Source organism: Hemicordylus capensis, chromosome 4 (genome assembly GCF_027244095.1).
Source record: "Hemicordylus capensis ecotype Gifberg chromosome 4, rHemCap1.1.pri, whole genome shotgun sequence".
Lineage (NCBI taxonomy): Eukaryota > Metazoa > Chordata > Lepidosauria > Squamata > Cordylidae > Hemicordylus > Hemicordylus capensis.
This window is the reverse complement of record NC_069660.1, coordinates 251,986,904-252,007,311: the sequence shown is the minus strand read 5'-3', so window position 1 is coordinate 252,007,311 and position 20,408 is coordinate 251,986,904. Positions and strand designations below refer to the sequence as shown.

The window sequence follows — 20,408 nt, the reverse complement described above, 5'->3', positions numbered from 1 at the left end:
CCCCTGCCTATTGGAACTTCTGTTCGCATCAATCTCACCCCTTTCTTCACCACCTGGCATCCTACTACTTACAACGCTAGATGCTATCTCCACTGGCTATGCCATACAACTTAATTCGCTTACCCCTTTCCCTGGAATACCCCCCCCGGGGGGTATTCTGTAATTCCTCCTCATTTGGGGGATTCCTCCTTTGTAATTCCTCCTTTTTGGGGGTACTTGTTAATCGCCCGCGTTGTAAAGGATACTAGTTCACCACTAAGAGAAACAAGTTTCTTACCTGTAACTTTTGATCTTTTGGTGATCCAGTATAATTCACAACACCCACTCAGCCTCTCCGCTTCTCGCCTGCCACATTTACATGTTTTGTTTCATGAAGTACTTTCTGCACAGCAGCCATTCAGGAACTGAGTTGGAAAGTGCTCTGCCGCATAAGATAGTTCTTCATGCGAAGGGCAGAGCTTCAGAATGCCATGAGGAAATTGAAATCCTTCTGCTGGGACTGTTGCACAGGTGCAAAGCCCATGTTGTGAATGATACCTGATCACCAAAGGACCAAAAGTTACAGGTGAACAACTTGTTTTTTCCTTTTTCTGTGGATTGCTGTCTTCTGTAGAAATAGTTCCGTCTAATTTAGAACTCATCATACTGCAAAACTAATCAAGACTAATTAATTGATATTACTGTTGATATTACTTCTCTTGCAGGTAGGCAATCAGCAGAAAAGTGTTTATGACAATTTTCTTAACTTTAAAGGTTTCTGTTATATTTGTTCAATTTATTTTAGCTACTACTCCGTGGTTTGAGGCTTATCGAGAGAGCCTTCTTCAGTCAATGCCAGCATCAGATCATGAATTTCTAAACCACTATGTAGCCTGTATCCTTTAAACAAAAATCTGTTATGTGGGAGTTTTGTACAAGGTGCAAGGTGGTGCTGCAGCTTTTTTTCTTTCCAAAATATGCCAGTCTAGTAATCTATTGCAATTACTTGGCGTTTTAAACAAAACTGTTATTCCAAAGTTTTCGTCAGGTTATTTGGTTTGTTTTTAAAGCTTTTTGAATATACTGGAAAATTCCTGATTATTTGATGCTTAGTATTTGACAAACATTGCTGCAGGTGTTTGCTTTATTCAAAGCCTCACATTGGTCTATTAATATGTATTTTTATCAGTATCTGACCTCTTATTCAAATGGCTAAAAATAATGAAAATAATAAAAAATAATGAATACTAATTTTGGTTATCTTACACAATATGTAGTGCTAAGTTGAGAAATCTGTTTTTTCCTCATCAGCATGCTTTCAATTGTATATAGAAGCCCTTCACATCTTTACAGGTGCTATTTTCTGCTGTTGAATTAAGCCAGTTGTTTTGGAGAAAGAACCTGCTCCAAAAACTGACTTGTATAGTGAACAGTTGCATGAGCTGATATGGTTTACCTGACACTGCATTTTTGCTGAATTTGTCTTGTGTTAAGTGCTACAGTGGGGATAGAATGCAATTATCTGAGCTTATTAACTTTTAAGTGAATAATTTCTAGTTATGGCTTAGAAGTTTATTGCTATATGGAAATAAACTCTGCAGTTACTCTTGGAAGAGTACTTGGGTACAGTTTATGCATCGGCCCTTAGTTAACATGTATACTTGTGACTTGTCCTTAATGTCAGTTCAGGTATGCTTGTTGTGTCATCTAGTGAACCTGAACCTGTGGAACAGTTTTTAAAGTTATCACAAGAGCAACATCGGATTCAACATAGTAATGAATATTCTTATCCAAAATGGTTTATTCCCAACACACTCAAATATTATGTGTTACTGCATGATGTGAGTGTAGGAGAGGAACAAAGGTGAGTAGGGTTGCACAAGGGATGTCACTGAGATTTATATAAAGTTTCTCAAATGCTGATTCTGTATTTGTTAGTCCTGTCAGTGTATGCAGTTTCAGGTGATTCAGTAGAAACCAACTGGAACTGCATCTGTGGGTTTGTCCGTTCATTTCTGTCAGCCCAAAATGTGGTTACCCAGTGTAACTTGTTTATACAAGTTTGTTGTAGCAGACATCAGTCATGTAGGATTGTGCTCCCTTAAGCATCTTGAAAGAGAGGCCTAATTTAAGTAAATGTGTTAAGTTAAATCAGACATGGACTTGGGCATCCCAAGATGAAGAGCAAAACCTCTCTGGCTTATGTTAAGAACAGATTATATTTTTAAAAGCTTAGTTTTCTTCTTTAGAATCAGGCTGTTAGTTTTCCAGACCTATTAATGAGCTCCACCAGTGAAGCAATTGGGAGGTACCGGTGCTGACGCAGTTGCAAAAGCCTGCAAAGGTTCATTCAGTCATTTCAGTTAATATTGTATACAATAGGGTGAGGTTTTCTTGTTTCGTTGTTTGGAAAATTGGACCTTGTTACTGTTGACTACCATTAAGTACTGGGTTTCTAAACAGGGAACATCATGATATAAGCAACATAAATGAGGTAACTCTTTGTATCCATGTGAAAATAGGTACTCCGTAGGAACACAGAAAGCTGCCATATACTGAATCAGACCATAGGTCCATCTAGTTCAGTATTGTCTACACAGACTGGCAGCGGCTTCTCCAAAGTTGCAGGCAGGAATCTCTCAGCCCTATCTTGGAGATGCCAGGGAGGCTACTTGGAACCTTCTCCTCTTCCCAGAGCAGCTCCATCTCCTTAGGGGAATATCTTAGTGCTCACATATCAAGTCTCCCATTTATATGTAGCCAGGGTAGACCCTGCTTAGCTAATGGGACAAGTCATGCTTGGTACCAGAAGACCAGCTCTCTTCCTTTTAAGTTAACCTCAATTTACAGTAGCAACCTTAGGAAACAACTTTATATTCTTCTGTTCTAATGGAGCCAGGAATCAGAACAGCCCAGCTGGATCAGACCCAAGGCCTATCTAGTCCATCATCTTGTTTCACACAGTGGCCCACCAGATGCCTCTGGGAAGCCCACAAGCAAGAGCTGAGGGCATGCCATCTCTCTTTTTGTTGCTCCCCTGCAACTGGTATTTAGAAGCATCTTGCCTCTTAGGCTGGAGGTGGTCTGTAGCCCTCTGATAGACTTGTCCTTCATTAGAAAATTTCACAAAATAGGTGGCTATACAAAATGCTGGCAGCAGCTTGTTCCATTTGTGCAAGGGGGTGCTTTATGTTGATTCTGAGGTGTTCTGAGTGTAGGTGTTCTGAGTGTAGATTGCTACTAGAGAATCTACACTCAGAACACCTCAGAAACAACAGAAACCTGTACCCCATGGGTTAGAAGCCCATGGGGGTGGCTGGCACCCTCTGTGCACTATACCTCCACTCGCTCTGGGCCACACTAGCGCCCCCCAAGTGGAGTTATGGGGCTGCTGAAACCTCAGTTGTTCCTTATGGAGAAAAACCTTAAAGACGCGAAAACTTCTAAAATCACTTAAAAATCAGCCCTTTGCCCAATCTCTCTGCAATTTGGGTGGTAGCCTCCACCCATTGGCACTACCATCCCACCCCACTCGTTTGGCCCTGGGACCCATTTTTCTTATCCAGATTAATTCGGATCTGAATCAAATCTGGGGTGATTCGGTTGGGTCAGATTCGGTCCCAAATATGAAATGGAGGTGTTTCGATTCGGATCCGAATCGAAACACCAAAAATCTGAATTGCACACCTCTGCTATTGTCTGTATTTTAATTCATTTATACTTAAGACAGGAATCTTTATTCCTATCACGTTTCCCCCCTCTTCATTACTTTATCGTTCCATTTGTGTTTGTGTAAGTCAGGAACAGTCATAAGTAGTTCTGAGGGACGACCTAGTGTTATCTGGTTAGAGTTGCCTAGATTCTTGCAAAGGATTCTGCACTAAGTGAAAATTGCTCTGATATAGCAAGGCGCTTAAACTTTTAAGCAAGATTGTATATCAGGATCACAAAACAGATTGGTTATGACTTAACTGTGAAAGCAGTCTGGTTAGGCATTCTTGCTTTGTAATTTAAAATATATTTGTAGACCTTAGGGGATTTAGTTAAAAAGATTGTCTGAAATAAATAATTATTCTACATACACTAGCTGCTGTTCAATTTGAGTTCTGTGCTCCCCTCAAGAAGTGTGTTCTCTAAAACAAATGCTCTGTCAATTGTTAAGCTGTAGTTGTTAATTTCGATATATAGCATGTATCTGTATTAAGATCGTATAAGTATAAAAATAACAGAATTTCTTGCCAAAAAGAGCATGTGAAAATATTCCTGCCATATTTAACAACTTTTTAGAGCTGATTCAATTTATGAAGAAATGAAGCAGAGATATGGGACTCAGGGATGCTACTTACTTAAGATAAATTCTCGTGGATCTAATCGAGGGACAGATGAACAGATTCCTGATCCCTGGAGCCAGTACCTACAGAAAAACAGTATTCAAACCCAGGTATATTTTATTTAAGATATTAGTGCAGCAGCTGTTTTCCTATAATGTGCTAAAGGTTATGGTGTGCGCTCTCTCTCTCTCTCCCTCTCTCCCCCCCCCCTCCTTATATTCTGATGAAATCATTTGGCCATGAAGGTATGAAGTCCCTCCTCCATTTCTGCTAGTCACATGTTTACAATTTTTAAAAGCCTAATTGGGAAAGCCGAATGAAGAAAAAATTCAACTCCCTTTGCTTTCTTTTCTTGTACAACAGCATAATTGTTGTGCCTGATGCCTCCAGAAAGTAGGGTTGTGTGTGCTCACACCATATCTTTCCTTAGTTCTGCCCATCCAAAGCTGCCCCTACATGCTTCATCCCAGCTTCACCCACAAAAGCCTCTCCTATTTGTCCCAATAACTAAATGAAACGTAGAGGCAATACAGTCATCCCTCATCAACCATGGGTTTCCCAATCATGGTTTTAACTATCCGTGACTGGGAAATTATGGCAGGTCCCGCGAAGCGCGACCTGAGTATCTGTGGTTTGATACGATTTTCTAGTTATTGGGTGTGTGTGTGTGTGTGTGTGTGTGATTTGTGTGTGGCTCGGGGTGGTGATTTTGGGGGGCTCTGGGGGTTTATGTATATTTCTGCTCTCTCTGTATGTATATTTCTGCTCTCACTGTATATTTCTGCTCTCATAGTATGTCTGATACAGGTGCTGGGGACAAATGAGTGTAAACTGTTTGCTCATGTCTTGCTTTTAACATTCCTGAAATATTTATCTGACTAGTGATGGAAATGGCATCCTGAACTAGATGGATACAAGTGACTTATTTCACAAACTGCATATAAGGCAGAAGTGGTGTTGGAATCCTAGCACTTCAAGATGTAGTGATGGCCACTAGTTCAGATGGTTTTAGAACAGATAAGGCAAATTATGAGTGAGAGGTGAATCGACAACTATTACCGATTACTGAACATCGAGGTTCTGTTTAGGTGAGGCAGTATGCATCTGGATACTGGATGCTGGGGACAAAGAATATAAGACCGTTCTTATGCGTTTTCAGAGCTGTGATATTGACTGCTGATGGGAACAAAATACTGGACTAAATGGACCATAGTCTGACAAAGTAGGATCAACTTATGCCCTTATGTTGTGTATGTTGTAACCAGGCCAAGTTAGCCTTTTTACCCTACAAGTATTAAAAATATTTGTTCTGTTTATAGAAAGATTTCCTTGATGCCTCCAAGATAGTTTTCTTCATAAACCTCTCCCTTGTAGTTGGATCCTCTGCTCCCCACCACTGAAAGAGAGAAAATCTCCTATTTTTATCACTTATGCCAGTTCAATTAGTCTGCCTTTAGTTGTCTTTACCCCTTGTGGCCTGATCCCCATTTTTCTTACTCAGCTCAATTGCCAGGAGGAGCTCTTCCTCAAATACTAGGTTGTTTTTAACTCTGCCTTCAGATTCACATCTCCTTCTCCATGCTACAAACTCAGGCATTCATGCATGCTCAGTTATAGGGGCAGGAAGGGAGTGAAACACTTTGTGCTCTAGTGCTGGCATGCCAGTGCTGCCTGGAGTTCTAAGTCCCAAAATAACCTTTAAATTATTTAATCATCCTGCTTGCATGCAAGTCACTGATTAAAATAAATAAAAGGATTAAAAAAGCTTCCACAGAATAATATTCACCAATGCAGGAATAAGGAATGGTGCAAGAAGGCACCATTGAACACAGTCTGATAGGAAAAGAATCCATATACTTAATATATAAGTATATAACCTCTGATGGTTAAAAAAAAAGTGGGAGAAAAATAAACATCTTGCATTAATTGAGAATGGTTGGAGCTGTTCCTTTAGAGCATGTTACTCCAATTTTATATTAACTATGTAAGTATCCTTGAGTGATTTATGTTCAGAGAGGGAAGGTAGAAAAAATCCTACGATAAACAAACTGCATATGCTTATTTAAATTGGGTTTTTGGGTTGTTGTTTTTTTTAAATGTATGCAGATCCATGAACCTGTATGTCACTGTGGTAATTTCAACTGTTGGTGAGGCATGTGGATTTTGCACTTGGCAGCTGTGCATAAATACAAATCCCTTTTAATCTGGTTTTTGGATTGTTGCCACTTTGGTCAATGACCTACACTGGGAACTGGACAGGGAGTGCGTATCCCTCATGGTTCTGTAGACATCTCAGTGTCTTGTGATCAATCACTTGTATTTTTAATTGTATTGTCTACCACTTTGAGAACTATGGTAGAAAAGCAGCTTAGAAATGTAAAATCCAAACTATAAAGAGCGGCATTCAGGCTAGCACTCTACCAGTGCAAAGGTCATAGGAACATAGGGAGCTGCCATATACTGAGTCAGACCATAGGTCCATCTAGCTCAGTATTGTCTACGCAGACGGGCAGTGGCTTCTCCAAAGTTGCAGGCAGGAATCTCTCTCAGCCCTATCTTGGCAATGCCAAGGAGGGAACTTGGAACCTTCTGCTCAGGTCATTCCTGTCTCCATCCTGCAGCCACCTGTGCCACATCTCAGGTTGTTGACAAGGATCCTTTGACTCTCAGGAACAGCTTTTCTTATCTCTCTGGAGACTGCAGCAGCAAGGTGGGGTGGGGGAAATGGCTTTTGTAACAACTCTCTCTAGGAACACACATTACTATTTTGCCAGCTTGCTAAATGATGCCCTACTGCCGATTACTTCTCTCTTATATTTGGAAAGCAGTTTCAGAAATGTTACAGTGTTTGAAAGCTGAACCTCTCTCTTGTGTTTTGTTTTTATCCGGACAGGAACCTTATGAAGATGGCCCATATACAGTAATCTCAAATAAAAGTACTGATTACTTTATACCACTTGATGGATTAGGAAATGATTCCAAAGGTACATTTCTTTTTATAAAGACTTAAAACAAAACAAAATTAAACCACTGATTACTTAAATACTATGGGTCCCATTTTAATTGTGTCCAATTTCCCTGCTTTCAAGTTATAACAGTGTAACTAGTACAGGCAGCCCTTGTTTTTTATTGGGGTTCCATTCTTGCCTATAGGCACGAATATGGAAGCTGTGACTAACAAAACTTCATCTAGGGGTTAGGTTCCTGTACACACAAAAACAGCTAAAAATGGAGTGTGGGGGGAGCATAAATAAGAAAAATACAGTACTCTGTCTTGCTCTCCAGGTCTCCAGCAATACCCTCCAAAAACCCCAATTCCTCCAATTTTCACAAAAAATCACTGGGTTTTTAAAAAAATAGTTCTGCGCTGTAAAATGGTAGCTGGAAATGACATCAGAAGTAATTTCCGGCCACTCAAAACTGTTGAAATTTAGCCTATTGTTATACTGCGGATAAAGGAACTGGGTCTCTAAGATCTGTCTGGGAATACATGAAACCATGGATGACGGCCACCAGTATCGTGTGTCAATAAGAGCATATTCTGTGCTGTGCAAATCGGTGGTTTGAATCTCCGTTCTGCCACATGCTCATTAGATGACCTTACAGAAGCCACTATGAGCCTCAATTTGTAATATGGGAAGAATAATAATACTGGCCTGTTTCACAGTTATTTGTAAAGATTACTAACGTAATATACATGAAGTATTTTGAGTTTTTAGAAAAATAGGAAGTATTAGGTCCTGTGCAGATACACTGCTAGTATTGTAAGGAATTGTTAAAGTGCTGCAGCATCCGTGATCATTCAAGGAACCCCCAAGGTTCAACAGGAACCCATAGTTCCATAGGGGTCAGCTGATCAGTGCTACTCCCACAGTTCCCAGAAGTGCTCATATCAGACCATCTGAGATTATTCTGAATTTCTGTCATGATTTCCCTTTTACGAATGAAGTCTTGCAGCTTTCCAAGTACAGGAACCAACCTCTGCACTTTTCAGCTCATAAGATACAATTGCCATTAATTACTGGAGAGCACATTTTGAGTGATCAAATCACTGTTGAAGACTTTTATTTTTCACCAGGCTTTTGCCCTGTAGTTCATTTTTCTGTTCTTTGGTAGTTACTATAGTTTTTAAAATAATTTCTCATTATTAATGTAATGTAATTTTTAGAGTTGCCTGTTTGCATGTTGTTGTGCACTGCCCGGAGTCCTCGAAGTGGGTGGTATATTAAATGTCTCTAATAAAAAATAAAAGAATTTTTCCCCAGCTGTGTAGTAGCCAAAACTTCAAGCCTTACATGTTATAGTGGCATATAATAATCCTTTCATAATAGAAATGAGCAAGTATTATTGTCTTAAAACATCAGAAATCTATATGTAATTTTAAATTAACCTAAATAATAGTGAATGACCTTAAACTTCACAATTATCACCATGTGCTATTCTCCAAATTATTGCACCACAAAGAAGTATCAAACTACAAATTTGACCACTTTGAAAATATTTTTCTACTAAATTTCCTGTCTTTTCAGCTATCTGAACAAAATTTGAAGGTAATTTGCAGTTATCTTGTGGAGCAGAGCTTGTTTTGATAATGCATACATGGCTGGCTTAATTTCCCCCCTGTCTTTCCATATGTTTCTGGGCAGATAGCATCATTTCAAATTTCTAGAGGGATTTTTTGGGGGAAAGGGGACTATCTATCCAGAGTGATATACTCCTGAAGCTGCATCACATAGGGTCTAAAACATGGGGCTGGGAAATCGAATTGCCCCACCTATATGTTGCTGCTCGTACTAGAAATAATATTGTAAATATTGGTAGCTTTCCACTTGCTTTGTCTTTATTTCTTTCAACATCTTAATAGTTGATTGCTTCACAAATTACAAACTTGCATATTGGTTTAAAAACCATGTGTGTGTTTGTTAGTAAACAAGTGGGGCCTGCAGTAAGAAGTTGCAGTATATCCTATCACCTAAGAGAGTGATCCTGTTCTGGTCTGGAACAAAAGCCTGGTAGCTGGACCTTGCAGGGAGGGGAAGGTGATAAGGACGCTTGTATTTCCCTTAAGGGCTTCTCTTGCTGTACTGTATGGCACTATGGACTCCAAGTGGCTATCAGCCCTGAACCTGAAATTTGTATTACTATGTAGTGCTAGTGGATGGGCAGAGGGTAGTAGTTCTAGAGAGCAGGGCGGTGGGTGGGTGGGGAGGTTTATTTTCCTTTTTCTCTTGTACTATACAGGGATGTTCTTTTTAAACTCCACAGCATGCACCAATTCACTCTCTCCACCTTGTCTCCATTTTCCTTTTTTAAAAAAATTGAAACCTCTGACAAGGGCCCTGAACATTCTTTAGTTCCTGTAAGCTCACAGTGTCATTAGGGATTTTAATGAATAAAAAATTACGAACTTCTACATGACTGAACAATCCCTTAAGTGTTTTTATTTTTGATTGACCTTATTCACTTCTAAACTAATAGGTACTCAACCATCTGAGTTGGCCATTCAAAGGAATGAGTTTGGTATTTCCTTTAGATTTTCCTGGCTGAGAGTCTTTCTGGTTGGAACTCTGTTACCAGAATTCGAACTTGAATGTAACCCCCCGCTACCCCAGCTTTCAAATGGAAAAAGACTACCCTCCTCTCACCTTTGGAATCTCCAGGTTTGCTTCCAGTTGGACACATGATGGATTTGCACATGCATATTTCAGTAAATTGAAATCAGAGCCATGACAACTCTGTTCTCTTATCTTTTGTGAATCATCATGTGTCAGCTAGTGGCTATGGAATTTGGTTGACTGACAGGAAGCAGCCAGCTAGGTATCCTATGTTTTTTCTTTTATTGTCAGTTTCCATGACTTTTCCATCTGTAAACTAGCAGAATATATGTTTGCAAATCTACATATTCTGTACTTTTTTCACTTGGCATTGCTTGCCATCTTAGCTACAGTAGAAGTGCCCTAAAATGATGATCATCAAGAATGGGGAAATGTAAAGTAGGTCTATAGATAAGCAAGCATATTTTCACTCCACACAGTGGTTGATTATTTAGTATACAGCTAACATAATTTGGAATGGAGTGACAATAGAAGTACTGTATATAGAGTACTGCACACTATAATATAACAACCTGGTAAAGGTTTCCTAGAAATAGAACTTCCTATCAAAGTTTTGTTTAATGCATGATTGCTTACATAATTTTGTTTTTCATTAGATGGTTTATCAAATAGTTTTAAGACCCACCCACTCCAGTTGGATCACACTAATGACAGCGGTTGTTTTGATGGCACTGATTATATAAAGTCAAATGCATCCCTGCATGAATCGAAGAAGGTGAATACAGGCACACCTCATGGCACCTGCTTGACGCTCACAGATCATGATCGAATTCGACAGTTCATACAGGAGTTCACATTTAGAGGGCTTTTGCCACATATAGAGAAAACAATCAGGCAACTTAATGACCAAGTAAGTCGTCTTTCTACTAAAATAGTTTCTTACTTAGTTATTCAAAATAAATTTAGGTCCAAAGCTCATTATCTAAACTATCTGTCTAAGAAATGTAGAGACTGATCTTGTGTTTGTTTACTTGAGCATAAGTCCCACAGAGTTCAGTAAGTGCATTGTTAACTGTGCTTGCTTAGACACATGTAAACTACTGTGACTGTAGTTATACTTTTACTCAAGTTGGGGGAATTGATTTTTGCAGCTAATCTTGCAAGTGTGCATAACAAGAGTTCCACAATCTGGACATAGGCAAATATCAGCACTGGGGGACCTGAAAGGAGCAGTGGACTCACAGACAAGGTTTTTGAAACAAAAAAGTAAAGTTGATTGATCTAACAGAAGCACAACGCAAACAGAAGTATTTGGCAACACTGGTTGTACAAACACTGGTTGTACACTGGCTGTTTACATATGAGTGTGCTCCTATGACAAGCCTCCAATTCCTAATTTGGACAAAGGAAAGAGTGGGGGAAGCAGGTTGTCTGCTAACAGCAAGTAGCGTTTCAGCCTTTTAAAGTCCTTAGAATTTTGTAGGAATGCATCATTTATTCAAATATGTGGATAATGTGATGGGTGAACTATACAATATTCCAAATGGTAATGCTGATGTTGGCAGAATTGGTTGGGGCCCAAAGGGCCCTGTAAAATGTTACATGTGTATCTTGGGGCTTTGCAGTGCCCATCCCCCCTTCGTACAACAGCTCCTTGTGTCTTTGAAAAGCTGCTCCAGAACGTCAAGGGAGCAGTACTTAGAGCTAAGTACAGTATGAAGGGAAAATAAGCTGTCTGTTCATCAATGAAAACACTGTATGAGTTGATAGGTGTCTTTAGGATTTTGGCCATTGCCTGTGCTTGATATTTGACTGTTCAAAGCCTTGCTCGTACTTTGATACCATGGTTTTATAAAAAATACATTTTTTGTTTTTTTTAAAAATCCTTCTGGCACTGGAGTGCAGTATATGTGGCAACAATACGCTGTCTATAATTACATCAACTTGGAAGACCTTTAAAAAAATGCTTGCACTACTTGTGCACCATCTTTGTATTAATAAAACATGATTGCAAACAAAGCTCTAAATGTATTGGGCTGGGTTTGGATGATAACCTAAACCAGCCTTTAAATTATTGTGAGTCACAGCATGTCTTTGATTTGCACACTCTCCTTTCTTCTTCCTCTGTGTGTAGAACAGTTTAACCAAAGTTAGAACTAACACAGAATCCCAAGTTTGGTCAAACAGGAAATTGTAGTTATTGACAATGAAAAATGGAAGCTGTCAGTCTCATTCCTCATATGTGAAGGGACACAAAGGGGAGCATGCTAGCCCAAAGATGTGATTTGTTCATGATCATCTAAATTGGGCCCTTGAGTCTATGCTTTGATCCAAATGACTGTGAAAGGAAGGAAAATAAAAGTATTAGTGGTGTTCATCAAACTCTTGCTTGAGAACTGGTGGCAGCACATTGTGCAGCACCACAATATGCGAGGGTTGCATTACACTATGAGAAACACAGGAAGATACCGGTTGTAGCATATACAGCCTGTGCGTCATCACAATTGCTATGCAGCCCCCTAGTTTCCAAACCTGGTTTTGGTGGTAATTCTCCTTAGTGTTTATCATAGTTAAGGCTGATGCAGATGTAACCTTTTAAAGCCCCCAGACCAGTGTTTCTCAACCACCGGTCCCTGGACCGCTGCCGCTCCCCGAAGGGTTGAGTGCCGGTCCCTGACTGGGAGTCAACCCCCCCCCCAACTGAAATCAAGGCACTTACTTCCTCAATTTTGCACATGGCACGGAAGAGGAAGAGTATCACGGAGGCATGGGACCCTTCTTGTGCCTTGCCTCCATGTGCTGCTGAGATCTTCCTACAGCTATCTTATTCCCTATCTTTACAGCTTCAAACTGTATGCGGTGCGGGGGCATGGAGGAAAAAGTATGGCAGTGGGCGCCACTTGAAGGGCTGCTGGTTCTTGCATGCTCATTATTTGCAGCCAAAGGTTGGTTGATTGAAACCCAGCTGCCTGTTGTGGTCGAGGCGCCTTGAGAGGGAACGCTGTTTCCCTTTTGCATCAGTGGGGCTTGCTTGTATGTTGTTTTCATTGGCCCCATGTAGCTTTTGAATTTTTCTAATGGCCCAACATACCCTCTCCACTGAGTAATCAGAAGCATCTCCACCCCCACCCCGCACATACTGAAGACATACTGCAGACAAATTTGTTCACCCAGGCTTTTAGATTCAGGGGTTCTCAACCTTGGGTACCCAGATGTTGGTGGACTTCTACTCCCATAATCCCCAGCCATAATGGCCAAATGCCATTGTTGTTGGGGGTTATGGGAGTTTAACTGAGGAACCCAAGGTTAAGAACCCCTAATATTCCATGTTTGCAAAAGATTCCAAATTTAATTATTTTAATGCTTATATTATTTTCATTCTAAACTGGCCAGAGATGCATGTTTGGGGCAGTATAGAAGTCTGATAGATAGATAGATAGATTTGAAACCAACCCCTTTACTAACTGCTGGTCCGGGAAACTGCGCATGAAGAATGTAGCGGTCCTTGAAACTCTGCACGAAGAATTTAGCGGTCCTTGACTCCAAAAAGTTTGAGAAACACTGCCCCAGACAAAGGGTGGGAGGAGTTTGCATGTGCTGGGGTGGTGGAGGGGATGACCTGGAACCTCCAGCTTGCTCCTGATCTCTAAATGTAGTTAGAAATGGGAAGCAATATGTCTGCACTAGACCTTCGAAGGTATTGCCCTGGTGATGAAAATAAAAAGTTGTATTCTAAAAGTTATGGCAAATATTTGAGCATTTCAGTTCTTGAATTTGCAAGGCTGGCAGGGAATGAGTAAAACTTATTTGTGTTTCAACTTAAAATAGTGTTATGGTTCAATAATGGTATAATTACTGCCACCTTGTGTTTCAGTTGATATCCAGGAAAGGTCTAAGTCGGTCACTGTTTTCGGCAACCAAAAAATGGTTTAGTGGCAGTAAAGTTCCAGAGAAAAGCATCAATGAACTGAAAAGCACTTCTGGCTTACTGTGAGTAGAGCTGTTCATCATAAAGATACAAAACCTTTTGCTTTTATAAGGTTTTACTTTGCTTGTTTCTATATATTTTCTTGTTTGGGGCATCAGTTATGGTTTTGTGGGGGATTATTGAATGTATGCTAGTTTGTTTAAATAACATACTGTTAAGTCCCTACTACAGTTGCCTTTGAAATGGTAGTAATTAAGCACAAGTTAAATCTAGCTCACTTTGTTAAATGTCTTGGGTTAGTCTAAGGCTGGGTAGCATAACACTGTTTTGTTTTAATAAAGTCATGTGGTTCAGTCTATTGATTTAATTTTTTTTAGAACTTAAGAAGACTTGAAGAAAACATTTTTGATTTACAGTAATACTGAAGGATTCAGATTAAGTTAGTCATGACTCGTTTAGTCTGGAATCCTGCTCAGTGACTTTATTTTAGATGTGAGAACAGTTGTGCTAATATTGAACATAAATAATGGAAAACCCCTTCCTGTAAAGCAGGATTGAAACTAAAAGCAGTATTCAAAAAGATGTTTTTAAAATGCTCTTTATATCTAGTCTGTGGCCAGGTCCAGATAAAACATTAAACCGTGGTTTCACATTGTTAGCATGAGCCTCAAGCCCATGTGTCTTCTCCTCCCTCTCTGCTATCCTGTCTTATCCATACTGTGGTTAGGTCAAACCAGGATTTGTCACATTTGACTGCAGTGACAAATTGCAGTTTGAGATGAATCATAAACACAAGCTGCAAATTATCTCCCCTTGCATGGATAGGAAAGGAAAGAACACAGGAGCCTGTGGCTCATACTCGTTATGTGAAATCATAGTTTATGTTGAAACCAGCTGATACGCTCAACAAGCAGTTCCTTAGCTGAATGGAGAAGTCTGTCCTTAGCCATGATCTGGAATTTCTGTGTGCAGATTAAGCTACTGATTAACTGGTGCTAGGAACAAATCATTGATGTCGGTTGCCATCATGCCTTTGTTCTGTGTGCCCATAGACATCCAGTTAGTAATTGTGAAGCAGAAGATTGGAGTTTCTGGACTTTGATCTGATTCTTGTGTTCTTGTGAATGCTGTGTGGTGTTTCTTGCTGATCCTAATATTTGTGTGTGTGTGTGTGTGTGTGTGTGTGTGTGTGTGTGTGTGTGTGTGTGTGTGTGTGTTGCCTTATATTTTTAGGTATCCTCCAGAAGCACCAGAACTTCAGATCAGAAAAATGGCAGACTTATGTTTCTTGGTGCAGCACTATGAACTGGCATACAGTTGCTATCATACAGCAAAAAAAGACTTTTTGAATGATCAAGCAATGCTTTATGCAGCAGGAGCACTGGTTGGTGTATTAGCATGACTTTCTTTGAAAATGAATACAATTTCCTTTTCTTATCTGGCAAACTTGCAAGTGTGTGTATTTTTGCTAAACATCCAATATGTGAATGTCCTAATTCAAATTGTTTCTCTCATGTAGCTGTGGAGGGGACAGGAATACATTAACAGTTACCCACAAATGATTGGAAATTAGTATTACAAGATGTGATGGTCACTGGGGTAAAGGGAATTAGGCAAATGTGTGCAGGATGGAGTTTGTCCATGGCTATTTAGCTTGACAGCTAAATGGAGCTTCTAGATTCAAATGCATACCACTTGCTGGTGAACTGTTGGCTGCTTGCCCTGCTTGTGGGCTTTCTCCAAGCATCTGATTGTTCACTATGGGAAATGGAATGATGGACCAAATGGACCCTTGGTCTGATTCAGCAGAGCTACTGTTATGGAACAAACAAAATTGTACCATGTGAAGGTTAGCAGCCTGGATTTTTAGACTGAATCCTTAAACTGAAAATGTAGTACATTTTAATTTTCCTTATTAAAAAGTGTTTAAAAGCTTTTATGTTTGGTATATCTGCTCAAACTACTTAAAAGAACCCCTGAATGCTTGCTTCGTTCTGAGAGGAGGAACTTGCTTAATTCTTAATTTTTAGAATTGTAAATTTATTTTAATGTTCTTTGGACTGATGTCTCTCTTACCAATAGTTCTAAAGGCAGCTTACACAAGATTGCAGTAGTAGTAGTAGTAGCAGTAATATTAAAACCATTGCATGCATACATATGTACAACTTGGCTGAGGCTAGAGGGTGTTTCCTTTTGCTTTTCCCTGACAAAAGTTGTAACAGAGTGCTCTTTATTGGTAGAGACAGAAGTAGTGCTGTTCACAACTACTCATTCTGTGCCTGATGGATGAGACCAGGCTGGTCATTCCTTAGTCACTGTTTTCTTCATGTGGAGGCAGGGTGTAACAACCTAAATGTGAACTAAGAAGCTTCTAAATATTCTTGCATTTGAAATTTTTAGTGAGCTGATGTTAAATCTTACAAAAGCTATCTAGGGGAAGTTAGGAGCACTTAAGTTTCTTCAACACTCTTAACTTTGTTTTAGATCAGGGCTGCTCAGCTTCAGCCCTCCTACAGACATTGCCTACAACTCCCATAATGCCTGGCTATTGGCCACTGTGGCTGGGGACTATGGGAGTTGTAGTCCAAAAACATCTGGGGGGCATAAGTTGAGCAGGCCTGTTTTAGATTGTCCACTAATGGTTGTGCTTAATTAATACTTAGAAAAAGGTGTCTAAGAGAAGACTGGAGGGGGTAAGGTAAGAGGCTTGGACTAGGCCAGCTCCACTCCCCAGCCTGGACTGTGCGATTTATTGCAGCCTTCCACCCCTCTTGCCGGCCTGGACAGCCAGAAGATCAGTTTTTGCTCTGCCTTTGTTAGCCTTTGTTAGCATTGTGACATTCCTTTCCTGATTGCCTGGTAAATGCACATTAATTACATCAGCCCTGTCTTGGAGTCTCTCGTGAGAGGAGAGACTCTGGGTTCCTGGAGTTCATAAGGAAGGAGGGTGTGCTGGTGGCGCGGCCAGCTGCCAAAGAGGCTGGCCTTCAGTGCTGGGTCATCGCTGTGGGACTGAGGGCTGGGGCAGAGTATGTTATCTCATGGTTGTATAAGAAGCTGAAGCTGCTGTTGCGAGAGGTTCTATTGTTGAGTCTTGGGTGAAGTCTACCATGTGTCTAGGCTTGTCTGGAGGTGGGGTGATGGACGGACATGTGTGCGCGCATGTGTATTGACTGTGGGTGGCCATTCCAGTGGTGGTGGGGAATAGATGAAGTAACGTTGGTAGGTCAACAAGGCCATTAACAGAGGAAGGGAAATCAGAAATCAATAGCTGATGGTTTCCACTGCCAGCTGTCCTGCCAGCTCTTTGGCCTTGGGGAGCAGTGCCATCCACCCACAGAGTCTTACTTTTTTCCTTTGTAATGCCAGGTCAGTGTAATCATCCATGATTGTGGATGAAAGGGCTGACCTGGTATGTTTCATAGAGGCTTGGTTGGGAGAGGCTGGTGACTGGTGGAATGGCAGTATTGTATAAGAACAACATAATATCTACCTTACCAGGTTCCATGTTGAATTGTCTGACCATATCAAATGTGTGTAAAATCTGGGGACGAGGGACAGACTGGGATGTTTGTTGGTGTACCAATTTGTTGTTGCCCAACAGAGTCTCTAACTGGGCTGACAGACTTGGACTTGGCGTTGGAGTCTCCTAGGTTATGGTGGTGTGGGACTTCAATGTTCATTTCAAGACCAATTTGCCTGGGGCAGGAGTTCATAGCGGCCATGACAACTATGGGCCTATCCCAAGCAGTGTCAGGACCTACGCCTGTTGCTGGTCAGGTTTTTTACTCTGATCAGGGTGGTGTCCTGTCGGTGGGGACGCCTGTGATTTCCCCAATGTTATGGACGGACCACCATCTAGTTAAGATTGGACTCGCAATCCCACCTCTGGAGGGGTGAGGGACCTATTAGGATGGTCCGCCTGAGAAGGTTATTTGGATTCAGTAGGATTCCAGAAGTGTGGGAAGGATTTAGTGTTTGTTGCTGGTGATTCTATTGATGCCCTGATGGAGAACTAGAATAGCAAACTTACCAGGGCAGTAGGCATGATTGCTCCTTAGCATCCTCGTCAACCAGCTTCAAACTTGGCCCCTTGGTATACAGAAGAACTACAAGGGCTGAAGCGGCAAGGTAGACGCAAATGGAGGAAGACTTGACTTGAATCCGACAGATTACCACATAGAGCAAATTTGAAGACCTGTGCTCAGGCAACAGGTGTGGCAAAGAAGCGATTCTTTTCTGTATAGCATCCATAAGTTCATGTCCAGTGGAGTTTTTTGGGGTTGTGAGAGGGCTAGTACATGCCTCTCCTCCCTTGAATCAGAATTTTGAATTGTCAATTACCTGTTGTGATGTTTTAAATGAGTTTTTGTATGAATAAAATAGCTTGTTTTTGGGCCGACTTAGACTAGGACCCCACACTTATTGCAGAATCTAATGCAATTCCTCTTATGTGGTTAGGCTCGATCAGTTTCAGTTTGTGACTCCTGATTAGTAGTGTGCATGGTTCGGTTCGGGCACACTGTTACAGACCTCCGGACCGGTTCGGATGGGCGGGGGCATGTAGCTTTAAGCGGGGGGGAGGTAGTACTTACCCCCCCACCCACCGCTCTTCCCCCTCCGGCGCTGGTCGTTTTAAACATCTTCTTGGGGCGGCAGAGTTCCTCCCTGCCACCCCTGCCCCCGTTGTTGTTCCTTAAGGGTTAAAAGAGACTAGCGCTAGCAGCACGCATGCGCCCTGCTCGGTGCGTGTGCTTGTCTCTGACGCTGCTGCACGCGCGCCACATATGTCACATGTGCCGGACCGGGGGGGACTCCGGACCATGCACACCCCTACTCCAGATAATGTGGATAAGCTGATTGGAATGGTGTGGCCTACCACCTGTTCTCTTGACCTTTGTCCAACATGGCTCATACTACCTGGCCAGCAGGGTTTTTGTAGAAGGCTTGGTAGATATTATAAATGCTTCTCTGAGGGAGTGCAGGATGCCTTCCTGTCTTAAGGAGGCAATTATTAGACCTCTTCTGAAGAAGCCTGCATTGGATCCCTCAGAGTTAAGTAACTATAGGTCTGTCTCTGACCTTCCATGGCTGGGCAAAGTAATTGAGAGGGTGATGTTCTCCCAGCTCCAGACAGTCTTGGAGGAAACTGATTTATCTAGACCCATTTCAAACTAGTTTTTGGGTGGGCTATGGGGTGGAGATTGCTTTGGTTGGCCTGATGGATGATCTTCAATGGGGAATTGTCAGGAGTGTGACCCTGTTGGTCCTTTAGTATCTCGGCAGCTTTTCATACTATCAACCATAGTATCCTTCTGGACCGTCTGAGCGGGTTGGGAGTGGGAGGCATTGCTTTGCAGTGGTTCTGCTCCTACCTCTCGGGCAGATTCCAGATGGTGTCGCTTGGATTCTGTTCTTCACAACGTGAACTTCTATATGGCATCCTTTAGGGCTCCATAATGTCGCCAATGCTTTTTAATATCTGCATGAAACTGATGGGAGAGATCATAAGGAGATTTGGTGCAGGGTGTTATCAGTATGCTGATGACACCCAAATCTATTTATCCATGTCGGCATTCTCAGGAGAAGGCATAACCTCCCTAAACGCTTGCCTGGAGGCAATGATGGGCTGGATGAGTGATGATAAACTGAGACTGAATCAAAATAAGATGGGGATTCTTATTGTGTGGGGTTGGAGTTCAGGAGACTATTGATATGCAGGATCTGGATTGAGATCCGATGACCTCCATAATTACGAATTCTGGGTGAAGTGAGGAGATTTCAAACTCTTCTTGGATAGTCCTGCGCAGGTGCAGAACCCATAATTATGAATGACATCAGATCTCTTCCAGATCATATGTTACAGGTGAGCAACCTGTTTTTCTGGATGGGGTCACCCTTTCCCAGAAGGAATAGGTATGCAGTCTGGAAGTGCTCCCCAGTGTCTTGGGTTGAGGCAGTGGCCAGAGGCGTTTTCTATCGGCTTTGCCAGCTGCATCTATTTCTTGAGATAAATGGCTCCAGAAAAGTAGTACATATGCTGGTAGCTTTCAGATTTGACTACTGCAACGTGCTCTATGTGGGGCTGCCTTTGTACATAGTCCGGAAACGGACATTGGTACAGAATGCAGCAGCCAGGCTGGCCTCCAGGTCATCTCAAAGAGACCATATTACTCCTATATTAAAAGAACCAAACTGACTACCAATACATTTCCAGGCTAAATACAAGGTGCTGGTGATATCCTATAAAGCCCTAAACTGCTTAGGCCCAGGGTATTTAAGAGAACATTGTCTTCACTATGAGACGCATCGCCCATTGAGGTAATCTGTGAGGTTCGTCTGCAGTTGCCACCATCTCGTCTAGTGACTACACAGGGACCGGCCTTTTTGGTTGCTCCCTTGAGACTCTGGAATGCTCTCCTTCCTGAAATAAGAACCTCCCGATCTCTGACAACTTCAAAAGTCTTTAAAGACATATTTATTCACCCAAGCATTTTAACTTGACTAGTAGTTTTAAATTGTTTTAATGTTTTGATTTCCATTTTAATTTGTTTTATTTTGCTGTAAAACTGCCTAGAGATGGATGTTTGGGGCGGTGTACAAATATAATATTCA

At 41.3% G+C, this 20,408-nt stretch overlaps 1 protein-coding gene across 4 annotated transcripts in view; it reads left to right on the top strand.

Moving 5' to 3' along the window:
- The window catches only part of TRAPPC8 (trafficking protein particle complex subunit 8), an 86,870-nt gene that overhangs the window by 20,666 nt on the left and 45,796 nt on the right, over positions 1 to 20,408 (top strand). For all 4 annotated transcript variants that reach the window (XM_053245682.1, XM_053245685.1, XM_053245684.1 and 1 more), the window contains 7 exons: positions 785 to 874; positions 1,669 to 1,843; positions 4,267 to 4,420; positions 7,204 to 7,294; positions 10,522 to 10,775; positions 13,740 to 13,855; positions 15,027 to 15,177. In XM_053245682.1, the coding sequence (XP_053101657.1) occupies positions 785 to 874; positions 1,669 to 1,843; positions 4,267 to 4,420; positions 7,204 to 7,294; positions 10,522 to 10,775; positions 13,740 to 13,855; positions 15,027 to 15,177 (1,031 nt within the window). The remainder of the gene's footprint in view (positions 1 to 784; positions 875 to 1,668; positions 1,844 to 4,266; positions 4,421 to 7,203; positions 7,295 to 10,521; positions 10,776 to 13,739; positions 13,856 to 15,026; positions 15,178 to 20,408) is intronic.